Source organism: Myxocyprinus asiaticus, chromosome 15 (genome assembly GCF_019703515.2).
Source record: "Myxocyprinus asiaticus isolate MX2 ecotype Aquarium Trade chromosome 15, UBuf_Myxa_2, whole genome shotgun sequence".
NCBI lineage: Eukaryota > Metazoa > Chordata > Actinopteri > Cypriniformes > Catostomidae > Myxocyprinus > Myxocyprinus asiaticus.
Genome location: NC_059358.1, coordinates 36,444,412 through 36,464,018, shown reverse-complemented (window position 1 = coordinate 36,464,018; position 19,607 = coordinate 36,444,412). Strand labels below are relative to the sequence as shown.

General features: G+C 36.5%; 1 protein-coding gene across 1 annotated transcript in view; it reads left to right on the top strand.

Annotated features, from left to right (window-relative positions):
- The first annotated feature begins 2,436 nt into the window (after window positions 1–2,436).
- Window positions 2,437–19,607, top strand: part of LOC127452586 (little elongation complex subunit 1-like) — a 20,158-nt gene continuing 2,987 nt past the window's right edge. The window contains 18 exon segments of the mRNA XM_051718162.1: window positions 2,437–2,654; window positions 2,943–3,001; window positions 3,177–3,212; window positions 4,909–4,926; window positions 5,299–5,410; window positions 5,574–5,650; window positions 7,255–7,292; window positions 7,472–7,554; window positions 8,862–8,938; window positions 11,707–11,744; window positions 13,640–13,722; window positions 13,821–13,857; window positions 13,948–13,998; window positions 14,120–14,200; window positions 14,294–14,727; window positions 15,562–16,485; window positions 16,488–17,894; window positions 17,990–18,155. Of these exon segments, the coding sequence (XP_051574122.1) occupies window positions 2,565–2,654; window positions 2,943–3,001; window positions 3,177–3,212; window positions 4,909–4,926; window positions 5,299–5,410; window positions 5,574–5,650; window positions 7,255–7,292; window positions 7,472–7,554; window positions 8,862–8,938; window positions 11,707–11,744; window positions 13,640–13,722; window positions 13,821–13,857; window positions 13,948–13,998; window positions 14,120–14,200; window positions 14,294–14,727; window positions 15,562–16,485; window positions 16,488–17,894; window positions 17,990–18,155 (3,811 nt within the window). The 5' untranslated portion in view covers window positions 2,437–2,564.

The following is a 19,607-nucleotide window of genomic DNA, read 5'->3' as shown; positions in this document are numbered from 1 at the left end:
ACCACCTATACTTTTTGAAATATAAGATTTGGTACTATATAGTATATACCATATACTTTGTTTATTTTGTAAATTATTTTGCAACCATTTTAATTTAAATATCATATTTGAAGTCTTAAAATCCAAAGCATTTAATCCTCCTTCAATATTTGACCTACAAATAATCTCTTTTTTAATATAATGTGGTTTGTTCTTCCAAATACATTTAAAAAGTTTGGATTCAATCATCTTAATGAGTGTAGGTGGTACATCCAGCATTTGCGCCTAATAGACCAGTCCAGATAAGCCCTCAGCTTTAACTAACAACACACAACCATTTAGGGAGATGTCTCTTAACAGCCAATAATTCATTTTATTTTTTTAATGATTGGATGACAGGAGAGAAATTCAGCTCAGTTCTAATTTCCTTGTTTTTAGATATCTTAATACCAAGATATTTGACAACTTCTTTCACAGGAATATTCCATACAGCTGTGACATTACAAGCACCTAGAGCCATTAGTTCACATTTGTTCATATTCAGAGAAACACCAGATTCAGACGAAAAAGAGTTCAAACACTTAATTGCTTTATCAACTTCTGTATAGTCTCTTAAAAAAGGGTTGTGTCATCAGCTAACTGTGTACACTTAATTTCTTTATCTTGTATCAGAATACCACGAAACACATCTTTTTTAATGTGAATGGTCATTACTTGTGAAACCAACAGAAATAACAAATATAGCCGCAAGCGGCAATCATCGGGATCCAAGCACATGTGAAGAAATAACTAAAATAATCAGAATTGACAGAAATGATCCAGTGGATGCCAAATTACACAAATTGACTATAATTACACAAATTGACTATAAAAGCTGCTGGAAGCTGATTGGTTGATGTTTTTCAAAATATGCGACTGTCCTCATAGACCTTGATGACACCTTGGAATGCAAAATTTCAAGCCGATCGGACCAATGGTTCCATAGTTAGAGACATTTTTTTTTTAACCATTATAGTGCCACCAAGAGGCAGAGGTCCTCAGAATGACCTCATACATAAGTGTACCAAATTTGGTGATAATATCTCAATCTGTTCAAGAGTTATAACCATTTTAGTAAAAGTGGCCACACCCATTATGAACATTTTGGCATACCATTTGACGATAAATTACAATTTTATAATTCCTTTGATAACTTTTCATTCTGGGACTCCAGAGAATGTTTCTGAACTAGTTTGGTTCCAATTGGGCGAACGGCCTTCGACTAGTTCGAAAAAGTAATCTTTTAAAATTATCTCAAGTATTTATTGAACGTTTTGTTTCAAACCAATGGTGCTTAAGGCAAACTTGTTTAGAATGAGGAGGTTTACAGCATGGTTTGAATAACGTGTTTCTTTTTTAAACACAGCGGCATATACAACAATTTACATGCATGTGTCAAATTTTGCACAGACCTCTTGGGCCAAGAGACAAATAGGCATACCAAGTTTAGTTCTGATCGGCCTTATTTAACCATATATAAATGCTGATGAAACTTATTGGAGCAGAAGAAATATAAATAAACTTTGTGTAAATTGTCAGCTTTACGCTAAGCTAAAATACTATTTCTAGCTATTTTACATGCACATGTTACCAGGCACGATCATATTTTTTTTATCAAGAAAATTCACTTTGGATCATAATTAATTTTTTTCTAGTAAGACCTTTGAAATTAGGGCAAAAATCGTATTCTTGAAAATAATTTTTGTATTGTTTTCCTGTAAAAATATAAAAAATCCCTAAAAGAAGATCAATTTGATTTATCTTGTTTTAGAAACAACATTGCATAAGATATTTAGGTTTTTCAGAGAATGTATTTTTAATGTGTATTTTGTCTTACTGTACTGACAGAGTTTTTATAGTCAAAACAAGTGAAAAAATCTACCAGTGCTGAAGAAGTAATCCAAAGTATTTAGAATATGTTACTGACCTTGAGTAATCTAACGGAATACGTTACAAATGACATTTTACAGCATGTATTCTGTAATCTGTAGTGGAATACATTTCAAAAGTAACTCTCCCAACCCTGCACAGTGTAGAGATAAAATAGGATGTTTATTATTTAGATATATCCTCCGGTTCACGAAGGCCCGCTCCTTGTGAGACTCCTCTTTTCTTTGCCAATTTTCCTTCTATAATTTTTCTTCTTCATTTTTTTCAGAAACTATTTCCACAGCATACTGTGCCTCTTCCACATGAATGTACTTAAGTTACGGTTACGTTTTGTACTGTAGTTTAACTTTATTAAGTGAGTTAATTAAGTAATATATATATATATATATATATATATATATATATATATATATATATATATATATATATATATATATATATAATTAGTTTTTGTTAAAGTTCTAATACCTGATCACTTTTTAATCCGGCGTTTCCGACGGGCAGCTGGGGTCTTTCGCAAGGGGTCCTTAGTCAACGTGTTTGGGAACGTTTGTATGTGCGATGTTCTAATGGCTTGTTTTGGTTGCACGTTTTTACGCACTATGAGGGATGTGAACACATGTGTACGATTCCGCTAATAGTATTAAATCTATACCATGATGCCGGGAGACAACCAGTCCAAAGCCGGAGAAATCGCCTCTGAAGCTACTACTGGCACATGTCAAAACTGCACTGTTTTGAATCAGGTGAGAAGTTTATTCCTCAAACTCACAGACGAATGTGGTTACTTTATTAGTTTGCCTAGTAAAGGTGACCAGGCCAGTTAATGAGTGAGTTTTTATAATAGTTCCCTGAGTGGAGCTTCATTTGTCACTAAAACATGTTGATTTTGTATGGATGAATGCATGATAAGTCTTGTGAGTACATCTGTCAGATACACTGCAGAGTTGTTGTTTAATACAGAGATACTGGTGATATTCCTGGAAAATTGATGGACTGCCTGTTACTGATAAACAATGCTGTGTGTTTTTCAGAGTTTAGATGAATATGTGGCTGCTTTGTTAACACTTAAGCAGAAAATCATCGACACAGAGTGAGTGAATGAATGTCTGATTGAGGAAGTATTCTAGCATGTTAATCTGTAATCGACAATATGAATATAAAACAACATTTGATTGACTTGTTTCAAGCTGTGGAGTTGTCAAATAAAACGATACATACAAATGAGATTATTAACGTCCTTTAACCTGTTGCCATTTTTATTTCAGCCGCCTCTTGAGTCAATACAAAGAGAAGTGTGATGATATCCTTTTTAAATCTATTCTGGGCAATATCACATTCTTGTCTGCTTCTTGTTGATTTACTTCATTACTTTATTTAGTGAATTAAAACACTTGCACTTTTTGCTGAATGTAATGAGCAAGACACTGTTTTTGCCCCATGTGTGAACTATGAACCACTCTAAAATACATAACTTAAAAGGGTCATGACATGCCTTTTTTATTTATTTATTTTTAATATACTGTATATTCCTTGAGGTTCACTTATAATTTTAGTAAAGTTCTTTGCACAGAAAAAATCTGTCATATATTTGTAAAACATGATCATTTTCATCAGAAACATTTGGTTTTGGTGCTGCTTCGCTTTTAAGACTTGACAGTAAACACCCACTGTTATGATTGGCTCTCTGCTCTTGACTGACCTGCTCTTTCACTGCTCACCACTACTGGGCGGGGTTACGGAGTTGATAAGGTAAAATAGCTGATGTGCTGTTGAGGAGGTGGTCAGATGCTAATGTCTACCACAGTGTGACAAAACAATGTGGAGGAAGTAGAAAATGAGTCATTTTGTCAGCTTGGTTTCATCAAATGCTCTTTTGCAGTGAGAAGTTTTGAGTTCTTAAACGTGCAGTATGCTTTTATTGTACAGTGACCTCTTATTAGGGATGCACCGATCCGATACTGAAGCTTTTAGACGGATCGGGTATCGGTCGGAGGAGCCCGATCCAAATCCGATACTGTGCGTTAGTCATGTTCGTTACTGTTAAGCTCCAAAAATGACATAAAAGAACCATAAAAACACCATTAAAGTTGTTCATATGACTTGTGCATTTTACCAGAATTTGAATAAGAAGCGAATTAAACTACTGTGAACTTGCCTACAAACAGACACATACAGGACTTCCTGGAGAGTTCAGAATGTCAAAATAAAAGCGTGAGGGTTTAAAAAGTGCACAATATAAATATATTACTGTTGCATTTAAAATTAAAAGTCAATACTAATAATATTCATAACAATTTATTATTATTATAATTATTATTATTATTGTCATCATTAGTATTTGTTTACAATTTATAACAATATTTAAGTTGAATGGGTTCCAAAAAATAACTGTGTGAATGAAAAGTGGACTGATGTCTTACAGCTAAATTGAACAAAAAAGAGATCTGAATCCTTTAAAGTCCAGATGCAAGTTGAAACATTTTTGAAAAAAAAAAAAAAGGCACAAATAAAACACTGGTTTCTTTTCTACTGAAGGCTTGAAGACTGGAATTACTGTTAATTTTGCTGCTACATTATCCAGTATTCTAGTTAATAATAAAGTATTTCTTAATAAGCTATACATTTATATTGAAATAATGTGTAGTTAGAGGTTTGTGTTTCTTTACATATTAAAGAGTACTCCCAATTAGTTCCACACAATAATGTAAAGATATTCTAAACTGATGATGCAAAAAAACAACACTGGTTTCGGCTTGGGATCGGTATCGGCCAATACTGAGATTTCCGATATCGGAATCGGATCAGAAGAGAAAAAGTGGTATCGGTGCATCCCTACCTCTTATATGTTAAAAGATCAAGGAAAATTTGATTCCTCATGTCATGACCCCTTTAATGAACAAGAATCTGAAATCTAAGCCAATTTTTAAAAGATTGGTTAGACAACTTTTAAAGTATATTCGATGTATCCATCTCTGTTTTCCTTGACCAAATATTACAGCTTCAGAAATCACAGAGGTAAGATTGGATTTTTTGAATGTCGAAAAGTGATGTGTGTAATTTCTGTGCAATTAGTGTCAAAAAACTGAATTGCAAAAATAATGACTGTAACAGGTTTCCAGAGCACTCTCCTGTCTTCCATTGGTCATAAAACAGATAGTCCCACCCGAAATCCATGCCATTAGTTGAGCCAATGCTGCTATGTCAGGATTTTCAAAAATAAAATAATGGTATGCATATCGTTGTCACTGCATAAGCTAATATAGGAGAAAATTTTAACAGGAAAAATTGCACAATTCACCTTTACCTGTAAAGTTTATTATGATTATTTTTTTTAATGAAATTGGTATTTGGAAAAACATATAAAAATTGTATTTCTTTGTTTCGTAGAGAGAGCAGTAAACTGCACACACAGCTGGATGAGGTGATGCTGAAGATTGAGCCCTTAGAGAAACAGACATTGGAGTATGAACAGATAAAGACAGAGCTAGAGAAAACTAAGGTATGTGTTGCCAAACATGCCAATAATGGCCAACAATCTCATAACTGTACATTAAAACATCAAAGACAGTTGAATCATGCCTTGTGAGTTAGTAAAGTTGACTCTGACTGCTGATCATTGGAGATATGTGCATATTAGTTTCTCTCTTTCTTTTGTACAACAGGGTGAATTGAGATCTTACCAGCAGAAGTGTGAGGATGCTGACAAACTGAGAGCTGAAAATGCCCAGACACTCACTCTGTAAGACCGCTATACATTAAAGGTGCACTCAATAATTTTTTAAAGTGTTGTTTTTAGTGGTTGACCGATATGGGTTTTTTAATGGCCGATGTCGATACCCAGAGAGCAGGCTGGCCGATAGGCCGATACAATGTTGATATATCACACAACAAAATATTGTAAATAACAAACATAAAATTGCTAGAAAAATAATAATAAACTCTTATTTAGCACTATATTTACTCAATTTCACACAAAACTAAAAAATTATATTGCATTTTAAATAGTAGATAGCAGTTTCATCTGATTTCTGTTTAGTCATCAAATTCTAGTAATTTATTTGCACATAAAGAAATTGTTAATATATTAGGAAGAAGGAAATAACAGTACTCCCAGTATTCCAGCATCCATGGATGGCATGTCCACAATAGCAATCGCATTTCCTCAAAAAATACCAAATCAAACCAATTGTACTTACAATGCATAGTGAATAAGACATTTACTTATAGCACACGTGAAGCACTTTTACCTTGGGCTGCATCCGAAAACATAGACAGCTGACTTGCTACCTTGCTGCCTAATCAGTTAATGGCTCAACTGACATCTGTTTTGAATGAATGAAACTCTTAAGAAAACTGGTTTCTGAACAGTTTGAAAAGCACCTTATTTTCATCGTACCTCTGTACATGCAGCCTCGAAGTTGCACTCACGCGCTCGTGCGGATCCAGCTTGAGCCTCAATCTCCTGACAGTTTAAACGGCCTTGATCACCTGCTTGGATTGTTGTTATGATTTGTGAATCAGAGGAACGTTTGATCCTGTTTCTATCAGCCAGAATAAAAAAACGTCAGAATACACGCTTCAGAGGAAGATATTAGATGAGCGTTCGACGGGAAAAAAATGATGGATTTTCATGAGGTTTGTGAATTACATCTGTTTAAACAAGATATCTGCATATTTGCAGATGGTATAAAATAGAAGTTTTATTGATATTTGCCTTATATCATTAGAAAAGTTACAGGGAACTGTTGAGGAGAGGCTGATAAAATACGTCCTTTAGAGGTAAATAAATGAGCGCGCCACAGGATGCTGGATCTGCTGAAGTTGTGTGAGTTTGGTTTATTACATCTGTTTAAACAAGATATGCGCATATTTGCAGACGGTATATGATATTAGTTTTATTGATATTTGCCTTTTTATCAATAGACAAGACAGTTAAAAGTTACATTTGTTGAGGAGAGAGAGGCAGAATCAAACATACGAGCACTTTAACATTATGAGCTCAAACGTGTCTGCCGCAGCTCTGATATGTGGACCGTTTAAATGAGACTGTGTTGCACACCGGTCTATTATTGTAGTAACACGATGGCACGTAACAACAAAACGAACCGTGACTGGTCGTTTACATGTCTCAGATGCTTCACATGCAAGCATGCGATTTTCGGCGCCCACAAGAAAAAAATCAGCCAAAGGGGAAAATTTATCGGCATATATATTACAATTTATTTCTTCAAGAGTATAACTTAAATGAGAAAAACATTTCTGAGTGCACCTTTAATTTCAAAGTGGATTAGTTGCTTTTGTGATGATGTCCTCTGCTCACATTATTCATATTTCTCTCCCCAGCAAAGGAAAACTTGAAGAATCCTTAAGGAATGCTGAGGGTATGTAGCACTTATTTTTAGATCAGGTCCTGTAAATCAGGAATCTCTGAGTGAGATCATATTCATCAGAATACAAAACATCAAAACTGAAACCAGACTTGAAACAATAATCTGCACTCTCCTTTAATTCCTGGATAATTTTTGTTTTGCCCATTTACATGTCTTTTTTCCACTCACAGATACAGTGCACCGACAAAACTTGGAGAATGAAATGCTCAGAGCTGAAAAGAAAAAACTGATGGACGATATCCAGAAAACTCAGGTTAGATGCGTTATAGTTAACAATGAGCCACCCTGATTAAATCTTTCCTCAGTCCATAAAAGCTATACATAAGCTGTGTGATTTTCAGGTCCAACAGCCTCCTATAGGTGCAACAGTTAAATAGAAATAAAAGGGTGAAAAGTGTTCATGAAATATGTCTTGCTTATGGCTCTTTACTAACATCATAAGTGGACCTTAGGGAAGATAATACTGTGTAGCTGGGGCCTGGGTAGCTCAGCGAGTAAAGACGCTGACTACCACCCCTGGAGTCACGAGTTCGAATCCAGGGCGAGCTGAGTGACTCCATCCAGGTCTCCTAAGCAACCAAATTGGCCCAGTTGCTAGGGAGGGTAGAGTCACATGGGGTAACCTCCTCGTGGTTGCTAAAATGTGGTTCTCACTCTCGGTGGGGCGTGTGGTGAGTTGTGCGTGGATGCTGCAGAGAATAGCATGAAGCCTCCACATGCGCTATGTCTCCGCGGTAACGCGCTCAACAAGCCACGTGATTGACGGTCTCAGATGCAGAGGCAACTGAGATCCGTCATCTATCTATCTATCTATCTATATAAACACTATGACAGGCACAGACAAGAAGGCTACAAAAGTCCAAAATAAATAAAGAATTGTTCAACCAAAATCCCAATATTATTCAGAATTCAGATTTGGTGCATAAAGTGGGACCTTTAACTATAAACACATGCCCAAAACAAACCAGAGACTCTTATTTCTTATTAAGACTAGGCTCCGTTACAATACTTAACATTTAAGAATTTACCAAGTGTATACAGTATATTCATCATTTTTATTATTATTTACAAGATATGATGTTGGGAGATGCGATGTATGTCATGGTGGGTCATGTTTCAATATAGTAACATTTTACTTTGCATGCTGTTGCTTCAATTTAGGACATGTGATTATCTAATAAAAGTAACAAAACATGCATTGAAGTGAGGATAAAAATATGGATAAATATCATCGATACAGCAAATCCCCATGTGATTGTTTTTATTTCACCTCTAGAGGCCCCTGTTATACTGTACAACCAATACTCTCTAACTTTAGAGTTGTCCAGTGCCAACCACAGAGGAACATTGGGAATTTGTTTTATTTTTTATAATAACAATAGTTAAAATAAACAAATGGTAACGATCGACAGATTTTTTTTTCCCCAAAAAACGACTATTGGCACAGATTCATCGGTAAAACCGTTATATCTGTCTACCTCTACTAGAGACTCTTTGGGTTTTACTTTAGTGTATTGTATCATTATGTCTTCAATCTTTTTGGGGTTTGTTGATTTCCAGGATTCCCTCAGGGAATATCAGGAGACCACTGAGGAGCTTGAGAATCTCAAGTTGGAGAATGCCAAGACACTGATTATGTAAGTCTTACTGGGTCTGTTATAGTCATAATAAACAAACATATATGTACTGCTGTAATGCTATTCTGATTTTATATATATATATATATATATATATATATATATATATATATATATATATATATATATATATATACACAGTTGAAGTCAGAAGTTTACATACACTTAGGTTGTAGTCATTATACGTCATTTTTTTAACCACTCCACAGATTTCAGCAAACTGTAGTTTTGGCAAATTGTTTAGGACATCTACTTTGTTCATGACACAATTAATTTTTCCAACAATTGTTTACAGACAGATTGTTTCACTTTTAATTGTCTATATCACAATTCCAGTGGGTCAGAAATGTACGTACACTAAGTTAACTGTGCCTTTAAGCAGCTTGGAAAATTCCAGAAAATTATGTCAAGCCTATAGAGAATTAGCTTCTGTTTGGCTAATTGGAGTCAATTGGAGGTGTACCTGTTGATGTATTTTAAGGCCTACCTTCAAACTCAGTTCCTCTTTGCTTGGCATCATGGGAAAATCAAAAGAAATCAGCCAAGACCTCAGAAAAAAAAATTGTGGACCTCCACAAGTCTGGTTCATCCTTGGGAGCAATTTCCAAATCCCTGAAGTTACCACATTCATCTGTACAAACAATAATACGCAAGTATAAACACCATGGGACCACGCAGCCATCATACCACTCAGGAAGGTGACGCATTCTGTCTCCTAGAGATGAACGTAGTTTGGTGCAAAAAGTGCAAATCAATCCCAGAACAACAGAAAAGGACCTTGTGAAGATGCTGGATGAAACAGGTAGACAAGTATCTATATCCACAGTAAAACGAGTCCTATATCGACATAACCTGAAAGTCTGCTCAGCAAGGAAGAAGCCACTGCTCCAAAACTGTCATAAAAAAGCCAGACTACAGTTTGCAAGTGCACATGGGGACAACGATCTTACTTTTTGGAGAAATGTCTTCTGGTCTGATGAAACAAAAAAATGAACTGTTTGGCCATAATGACCATCGTTATGTTTGGAGGAAAAAGGGTGAGGCTTGCAAGCCGAAGAACACCATCCCAACCGTGAAGCATGGGGGTGGCAGCATCATGTTGTGGGGGTGCTTTGCTGCAGGAAGGACTGGTGCACTTCACAAAATAGATGGCATCATTAGGAAGGAAAATTATGTGGATATATTGAAGCAACATCTCAAGACATCAGCCAGGAAGTTAAAGCTTGGTCGCAAATGGGTCTTCCAAAAGGACAATGACCACAAGCATACCTCCAAAGTTGTGGCAAAATGGCTTAAGGACAACAAAGTCAAGGTATTGGAGTGGCCATCACAAAGCCCTGACCTCAATCTGATAGAAAATTTGTGGGCAGAACTGAAAAAGCATGTGCGAGCAAGGAGGCCTACAAACTTGGCTTAGTTACACCAGTTCTGTCTGGAGGAATGGGCCAAAATTCCAGCAACTTATTGTGAGAAGCTTGTGGAAGGCTACCCAAAACGTTTGACCCAAGTTAAACAATTTAAAGGCAATCCTACTAAATACTAACAAAGTGTATGTAAACTTCTGACCCACTGGGAATGTGATGAAAGAAATAAAAGATGAAATAATAATTCTCTCTGCTATTATTCTGACATTTCACGTTCTTAAAATAGTGATCCTATCTGACCTAAGACAGGGAACGTTTTCTACGATTAAATGTCAGGAATTGTGAAAAACTGAGTTTAAATTTATTTGGCTAAGGTGTATGTAAACTTCTGACTTCAACTGTATTTTCAGTACTGTTCAAAAGTCTTAGGCACATAAGATGTTTCACAAAAGCATTTGTCTTAAGATGGCTATTTATATCTTCAGCTTTAGTGTGTCAATAGGAAATATGAATTTAGACTCCCAAACATTCCATTTGCAAATAGAAAAGATGAAAAGAATAGAACAGGGAGCCCTGCAACAGATGCCATGGCCCCCACTGAGCCCCCCACTGAACATCGAGTCAGTCTGGGATAACATAGAGAGACAGAAGCAACTGAGACAGCCTAAATAGATAGAAGAACTGTGGCGAATTCTCCAAGAAGCTTGGAACATCCTATCTGCCAACAACCAAGAAAAACTATTTCCAGGTGTTCCTAGGAGAATTGGGGCTGTTTTAAAGGCAAAGGTGGTCTCACCAAATATTGATTTAGCTTTTTTATGTTTACTGGACTTTGTATGACATTAAGTGATAAATGAAAACTATTTATGTCATTATTTTTGAAGGCATCCTCACTATGCAACATTTTTCACAAGTGCCTTGAACTTTTGCACAGTACTATATATAGATAGATAGAGTACCTTATTTATTGCCAAGGTAAATTCCTGTTACAGCAGCAATTCACATAAATTACTAAAAACACACAATGAGGTAGGTAAAAAGACAGAACACAGAATTTATCTCTCTATCTCTCTCTCACTCATATATATATATATATATATATATATATATATATATATATATATATATATATATATATATATATATATATATATACTACTATACAGCAATGTGTGTGTGTGTGTGTGTATATACACACACACACACACGTTGCTGTATAGTAGTGTGTGTATATATATATATATATATATATATATATATATATATATTTTACACACACTGTATAAATGTATATCTGATATACAAAGATGGCGCTACTGTGAACAAGCTGTATGGTATTTCAACTGCAAAAAATGTATGTCCCAAGTTGCTGATGCTCTGTAATGTTTCTTTTTTCTCCCTCAGGAAAGAAAACCTTGAGAATGAACTTCTGTTGCTGAAAGGTCAGTTTTTGTGCTGTTACTATTATACTGCTTGAATTACATTTAACTGTTATATACTGTGCATATATACAGTATATACACTGGCAGCCAAAAGTTTGGAATAATGTACAGATTTTGTTGTTTTGGAAGGAAATTGGTGCTTTAATTCACCAAAGTGGCAACTTTTGGTGCGTGTATGTGTGTGGGTGTGTATATTTTATATATATATATATATATATATATATATATATATATATATATATATATATATATATATATATAAAATTAGCTAGCTAGCTCTAGAAAAAATTAAGAGACCACTGCAAAATTATCTGTTTCTCTGGATTTACTATTTATAGGTATGTGTTTGAGTAAAATGACAATTTTTGTTTTATTCTATAAAGTACTGACAAAATTTCACCCAAATTCAAAACAAAAATATTGTCATTTAGAGCATTTATCAGCAGAAAATGACAACTGGTCAAAATAACAAAAAAGATGCAGTGTTTTCAGACCTCCAGTAATGCAAAGAAAACAAGTTCATATTCATTTTTAAACAACACAATAATAATGTTCCGAAATCAATATTTGGTGGAAAAACCCTGATTTTCAATCACAGCTTTTATGTGTCTTGGCATGCTCTCTACCAGTCTTTCACATTGTTGTTGGGTGACTTTATGCCACTCCTGGCGCAAACATTCAAGCAGCTTGGCTTTGTTTGATGGCTTGTGGCTATCCATCTTTCTCGATCACATTCCAGAGGTTTTCAATGGGGTGGCATGGAGCATTGTCCTGCTGGAAAAAAAAACTATCCTCAGAGTTGGGGAACATTGTCAGAGCAGAAGGAAGCACGTTTTCTTCCAGGATAACCTTGTACATGGTTTGATTCACACGTCCTTCACAGTGGGTGCGAGACACTGTGGCTCGAAGGCCTGTGTAGGTCTCCGTCTAACCATTAGACCACCAGGTGGAGGATCGGTGATGATCTGGAGGTACTTCAAGGCTGGAATCGGGCAGATTCGTCTTTGTGAAGGAAGCATGAATCAAACCACGTACAAGGTTATCCTGGAAGAAAACTTGCTTCCTTCTGCTCTGACAATGTTCCCCAACTCTGAGGATTGTTTTTTCCAGCAGGACAATGCTCCATGCCACACAGCCAGGTCAATCAAGGTGTGGATGAAGGACCACCGGCTCAAGACCCTGTCATGGCCAGCCCAATTTCCAGACCTGAATCCCATTGAAAACCTCTAGAATGTGATCAAGAGGAAGATGGATTGCCACAAGCCATCAAACAAAGCCAAGCTGCTTGAATGTTTGCACCAGCAGTGTCATAAATTCACCCAACAGCAATGTGAAAGACTGGTGGAGAGTATGCCAAGACGCATGAAAACTACGATTGAAAATCAGGGTTATTCCACCAAATATTGATTTCGGAACATTATTATTGTGTTGTTTAAAAATAAATATGAACTTGTTTTCTTTGCATTATTCGAGGTCTGAAAACACTTCATCTTTTTTTGTTATTTTGACCAGTTGTCATTTTCTGCTGATAAATGCTCTAAATGACAATATTTTTATTTTGAATTTGGGTGAAATGTTGTCAGTACTTTATAGAATAAAACAAAAATTGTCATTTTACTCAAACGCATACCTATAAATTGCAAATCCAGAGAAACTGATAATTTTGCAGTGGTCTCTAAATTTTCTCCAGAGCTCTGTGTGTGTGTGTGTGTGTGTGTGTATATATATATATATATATATATATATATGTATGGATATGTGTGTTACATTCTGTTAAAGCAAGTCTTGGATTATTTAATAATCCCCATACCTAAGCTTTTTACACCTCTCTCCAATATCTAGTTTAGTGCAGTGTTCAGATAACTCTGGTCTCATCTTCTTTTATTTGCACACAGAGACAAAGTTTCAACAGAACAATCAAATAAATGACCTAAAGAATCAGAAAAAAAGGCTTGAAGAAATTCTGCATACGACACAGGTTGGAATTTTTCTTTTAGACTGTATATCCACTGATGAAGTAAAAAATTCAACATTATGGGAACTATTGTCATTGTTGATATTTGTTTCCTTATTTAGCAACGGCTAAAGAAACTCGAGAAGGAGTTCAACAAAGGTATGACTAATGCACAATGACATGTAACTTGTATGTTGTTTTGAGCCATTGTTTTTATCCGTTAAACAAAAAACATTTTTTTTATCTTAGAGAAAATTAGTACGTCTTCCCAAACAGAGGCTGAACTGATAATTGACAGAGGTATGCATTGTTTAAATCTGTTAGACTTTACTATTCAATTAAATCCTTGGGTATTTTGAAAGTAAGCAGTTCCTAAAAAATGTCTGGATACCATCGACCATTGTTAATGTTTTCTTTTTAGGAAAAGTTAGAAAGCTTCTGGAAGAGCTCTGGCATTGCGTGGAACCTACATCACAAACCAAAGAAAGATTGCTTTTTAATGGTAATCATTCTTGTATTGATTTATCAAAGTTGTCCTTCCATGTGATGTCCCTGAGCTTAATTAAAATAGAGGCAACCTGCTTTTCTTCTACAGGAGAGCCAACACCCTTGAAAAACCAACTTAAAAGAACACCACCTCAACCACTGCCGATCAGTCCTGTAAGAAGACAGATTTCTCCTCCATCTCCAGGGAAGCCCAGTCCAGAAGCTCACTTGCAATCTCCAAAACGCTCAAGCTCCACACTGAAAGCATCTCCAGAGTTCAGTATGCTTAAATCATCACCTCAGAACATGAACAAGCAGATCAAAGAGCAATTAATTACCCCAGGCAGAAAGAGGAAAGTATGTTCAGATGTGCTTGAACAAATAAACACCTGGACTGATGATGCTAATGAGTCCTCACTGAAGGAAAGGAATGATGGAGACTTGTTACATGGAAATTACTGTTCAGATCTGGAGGACATTCAAGAGTGGTTCAGGCCTTTGCCCGCAGCTTTATCACCTGTTCGTAGCCCTTCAATAGAGCTGGTAAGTAAACCTTGTTTTGATAACATTGTTAGTCCAGTGTTTTTTCGAGTTTGCCATCTGAATGGTGATGCAATTTAGAACTATGATTTCCAGATTCAGTGGACTCGAGACTTTTGATATTTTCTTGAGTTGAAGACTTGACTATGTAAGCATTATAATACTTTAGACTTGACTTAAGGGGTGGTCACACTGGGCTTTGAGTGCAGTTTATTTCATTTTCATTTTTGTCTACTCACTTTTCTAAGATACGCAGCTTTGAAATATGTATTCTTTAAATTGAGCTAAGAGGTCAGCGTGTGACGTTTTGATCTATTGTTTAGATTTCACCAAACTTCAACTTTCGACACATAGCGTAGTGCGAAATTTCTCTGCATGAGGTTGCGTTTCTGGTCTCTTGTGTTTGAATGGGAGTGATTGGTGCGCAAAGTGTAGTGTGACCGCCCCTTTAGTGTAGTATGAACGCAGCTGGGCTTACGGCGGAGATAATACAGTGTTGTATTAACAAGCTCTTCCTAATTTTCTCTATGAATGTACTAATGTAAAATAATTAGAACCTGAGGTTACATTTACCAGATTATACCAAAATGCTGTCTGTCATTTTGACAAAAAACACGAGAAAGAAAACCATATCTGAGGTGTAAAACAGAATAAACACATCAGTTTTCACATCAACCATCTTTATGTGCCTTCTCTCTCTTTCTCTCTATTCAATAGTCAGGAATTAATAATTGTGTTGTGGAGGGCAAGTAGTTAATTCCTTTTAAAACTGGCTTACAAAGTTGAGCTATTTTACTGTCTGACCAGTAGTGATGATTAATTATTTTTTTCTTTCAGGTCGGCCTCAATGACAATCAGCCAGAGCAGGAATATCAATTAAATAATGGGAAACCAGAAACACTATCAAGCATACATTTGGATACTCTTGAATACGACACAAAAATAGAATCTTCAGATATCAAAGATCTGAAATCATTAATGACAGAAAAAGTGGAACAGTCATCAGTTCTACTGTCCCCAGGCAATCATAAAACAAAATCAGCTTCATCTGATGATGATATGGACCTTCAAAACGCATCATCTGACAGTCAATACATGGAGGTAGATGATATGTTAGAAGTAAGTCATAACTGTGTGGGACACAACCAGAAGCAGACTATAAAACCAGGTGTAGAACGAGTGGAGAATTCCTTAGAAAATGACACAAAACAAACTGCAGTTGAGCTTCTGTTGATGAATCAAAACTATGACAGAACACAATTAAAGGAGACAAAAGTCACAAATGATATTAAAAATCTACCAGAAAACTCAGTTCCTCAGCAGCATATTGAACCTGACCCAATGTCCACCAATTCTGTTGAATCTGCAGAATCCGAAAGTTCTCTGGGACAACCTAATGAAGCACTGACGTCAAAGTTCAAAAGCATTTCAAGGCTAATTGAAGTTAACTCTTGTAAGAGGAATGAGGAATTAGAAAGCTTTACACTCCTGGAAATCAGGACTGTTGCAGACATATCAACACATGACATTCAGAACATGCATAGTAACAAGGCAGCAAATGAGGATAGCAGTTCAAAGCCTACAGAATATCAGAAGCGTTTGGATGAGAGAGAAAATGGAGGTGCTTGCCTGTTGAGGTCCTTGAAAGATGAAGAATCATCATCAGAAGATGAAGTGTTCTTGGGTTTGAAGAGAAAGGTTAGAGGGATTCGCTCAAGGTCTGAAGCAATAAGGTCTGAAGCAATAACCCCTCAGAAGACTTGGACGTTGTGTGTGAGAGTAAGAAGTGTTCGTCTGTAAAGCAAATGTCCAAAGAAGAGCATCAAAGATTGTGTACTGAAAGCAGAGAATTATTGCACACTGGACTTTCCACCATAATCAAGTCTGATGACAAAAGAGGGTCTGAACCACCAGAAAATGACAAAACTGTTCCAACAGTTTGTAAGTTACTGAGTCAAGAAAGTAACCTTAAGAATACTGAAGAAGATGAATCAGAGAACCCAAGGAAAATCTCAACTCAAATCAGCACCAGATATCATGAACGGAACGATGAAATGTCAACTGATGCCCTTAGCTCTTGCACCGAAAATTTGATCAGTGAAGTTTCTAACCACAAGGGAACATCAGGAGACTCTGCATTGGATAGTCTTGAGGGTACCATCACACCATGCCACATTTCTATTGAACCAAGAAGTTCTTCCTTTAAGAAAGATTTAGAGAACAAGGGAAATACTTTACTTGTTCCAGATCTCAACACCAAAGCTCCAATTACACCAACTTCTTGTTTATCTCTTGGAAGAGTGCGGACCGAGATGGGTCCACCCCTACCTCCAGTTGTTCTTCCACTCACTGCAACTCCTCCAAGATTTGGAAAGCACCACACTCCTTTGAAGCCTACTACATCATCCTCAATATTACCAACAGATCGACCAAAGTCTCCTAAGATGTTCCCGCCTGTCATTGAGTCAGCTCTTCCAGATGCATCCAAAATGTCGCCATGTTTGACTACTCCATCACCTTCTTCTGGAGTTCCTTCCTCACCACTGCAGTTTGGATCAGCTACTCCGAAACATGCTGTTCCAGTACCAGGAAGACTCCCATCATCTGCCTTATCCTCCTCACCTCCTTCTGCTTCGCAGGAGAATTCCATGCAGATGCTGGATACTATGTATCCTGAGCTCTCAGCACGTGCCCGCACTCTAAACATACTCCGTGGTAATGTTAACCTGAACAGAGCTGGCAATGAGAATGGTGCCTCCCCTCCATCTGTTAACCAGATATCAGGAAATAAATCTATCAGTTCTTCATCCACTGCCTTTACCAAAACCGAGCAGAAACCAAAAAGGACAGGTGTGAATATGCTTTTGCCAAAGAGTGCTAAAAAACTCAGACTTGACAACTGTTCACCTGCTCCTCCTGGTGTGGCTTCTCCTACAGAACAACTAATTAAAACTGAGACTCTTGAATCTTGCCAAAAATTGAAAAGCTGTCAAGACGACCAGAAAATTGACAAGCAGTTCCAGATCTCAGATGCACTTGCCAAAATAGGGATATCATGTTTTGAAGAATTGCCTGTAGTCAAGAGCCATGTGTTTCTTGGGAGAATATCCCAGGTGCCGAATTTGATTGATGAAGAGAAGGCTGTCATTGCTGATTTCTGTGTAAATCAGGTAAGCGTCCATGCTGTTGTAAAATTGAGATGGTTGTTAATGCTAGTTAATACAACCTTGAAGACATTGATGCATTTTTTTTTCTGTTTCATCAGTCTTCAGCAGAAGAGCTCATGTCTGCCATCTTGACAAAACTGAAGGAGAGGAATATTCTTAGTTGTGAATATTTACAAGCTCTCTGTAGAGTCTACACTGGTTTATGCCGTAAGATAGGGGACTATCTGAAAGCCCATGCCTTTGCATACAACATCCTCAAAGAGGGTGAGTTTATAACAACTAATTCCGTGATGTGTATCTTCATTGAACAGGATAATTTCAGTGGTTTAGCCTATTGTACTGGTACAACCCCTGGCAAAAATTATGGAATCATCAACAAAAAAATCACAATTAGTACTTTGTTGCTCTTCCTCTGGCTTTTATGACAGCCTGAATTCTTTGAGGCATGGACTTCACTAATAAAACAATAATCTCCATCAAGCTGGTTCCAACTTTCTCGAATAGCAGTTGACAGATCAGCTTTGCAGGATGGAGCCTTGTCATGGACCAAGTTATTCAATTTCCACCATAAATTTTAAATGGGATTGAGATCCGGGCTGTTTGCTGGCCATGTCATTGAGTTTATATGCCTTTCCTGAAGAAAAGCTTTAACACACTTTGCTCTGTTGCAAGATGCATTATTATCCTGAAAAATCACCAAACCTATTTTCTATCGATGGAATGCGAAGTGTCCAAATTTTCAATGTATATCTGCGCATTGACTGTTGAGGTTATGATTGCCATCTCCCCTGGTCCTTTACTTGACCAGCAACCCCATATCATAAATGACTGGGGAAATTTGATTGTTTTCTTCATGAAAACAATCTTTATATGTTTCATTAGAATGGCACCAGACAAAAGTTCCAGCATCATCGCCTTGGCCAATGCAGATTCATGATTCATCACTGAATATCGCTCTCATCCAATCATCCACACTCCATGATTGCTTCTCTTTAGCCCACTGTAGCCTTGTTTTCTTCTGTTTAGGTGTTCGTGCTGGTTTTTGTTTGGCTTTTCTATATGTAAATCCCATTTCTTTCAGCCGATTTCTTACAGTTCTGTCACAAACATTGACTCCTGTTTCTGGCCATTTGTTGTGCATTTTCTATTTTCAAGGCATATTGCTTTGAGTTTTCTTTCCTGATGCTTTGATGGCTTCCTTGGTCTACCCGTATGTTTTCCTTTTATAACCTTCCCATTTTGTTTATACTTGCACCAAATTTTAGACACAGTTGACTGGGAACAACCAACTTCTTTTGCCACACTCCGTGTTGGATTTCCTTGAAGGAGTTTTATAATCCTTTCCATTGTTTCAATTGACAACTCTCTTGTTCGGGACATGTTTCCTTTCAATTAGCCAAGTCCAACAGCTCGTTAAGGTCTGTAAGCACTCTCTTTTAACTGCAGACTAATTTGCATTTTTAGACTTGTGCATGTATTTGTTTTAGAAATGCAAATTACAAGGTGATTCCATAATTTTTTCCTCTACTTGATCTGGAAAAAAATATGCCATTAATTAAAATAATGTAATTTAATTTGTTTGAGGGATGTTTCACGAAGCCAGAATGTTCAGCTATTAAATTTTTTTTTTTGTGTCATATCTGTGATTTGTTTATTTGTTACGAAGTAAAAAAGCTGGGTGAACATCCTCTAAGTGTGGTGATTCCATAATTTTTT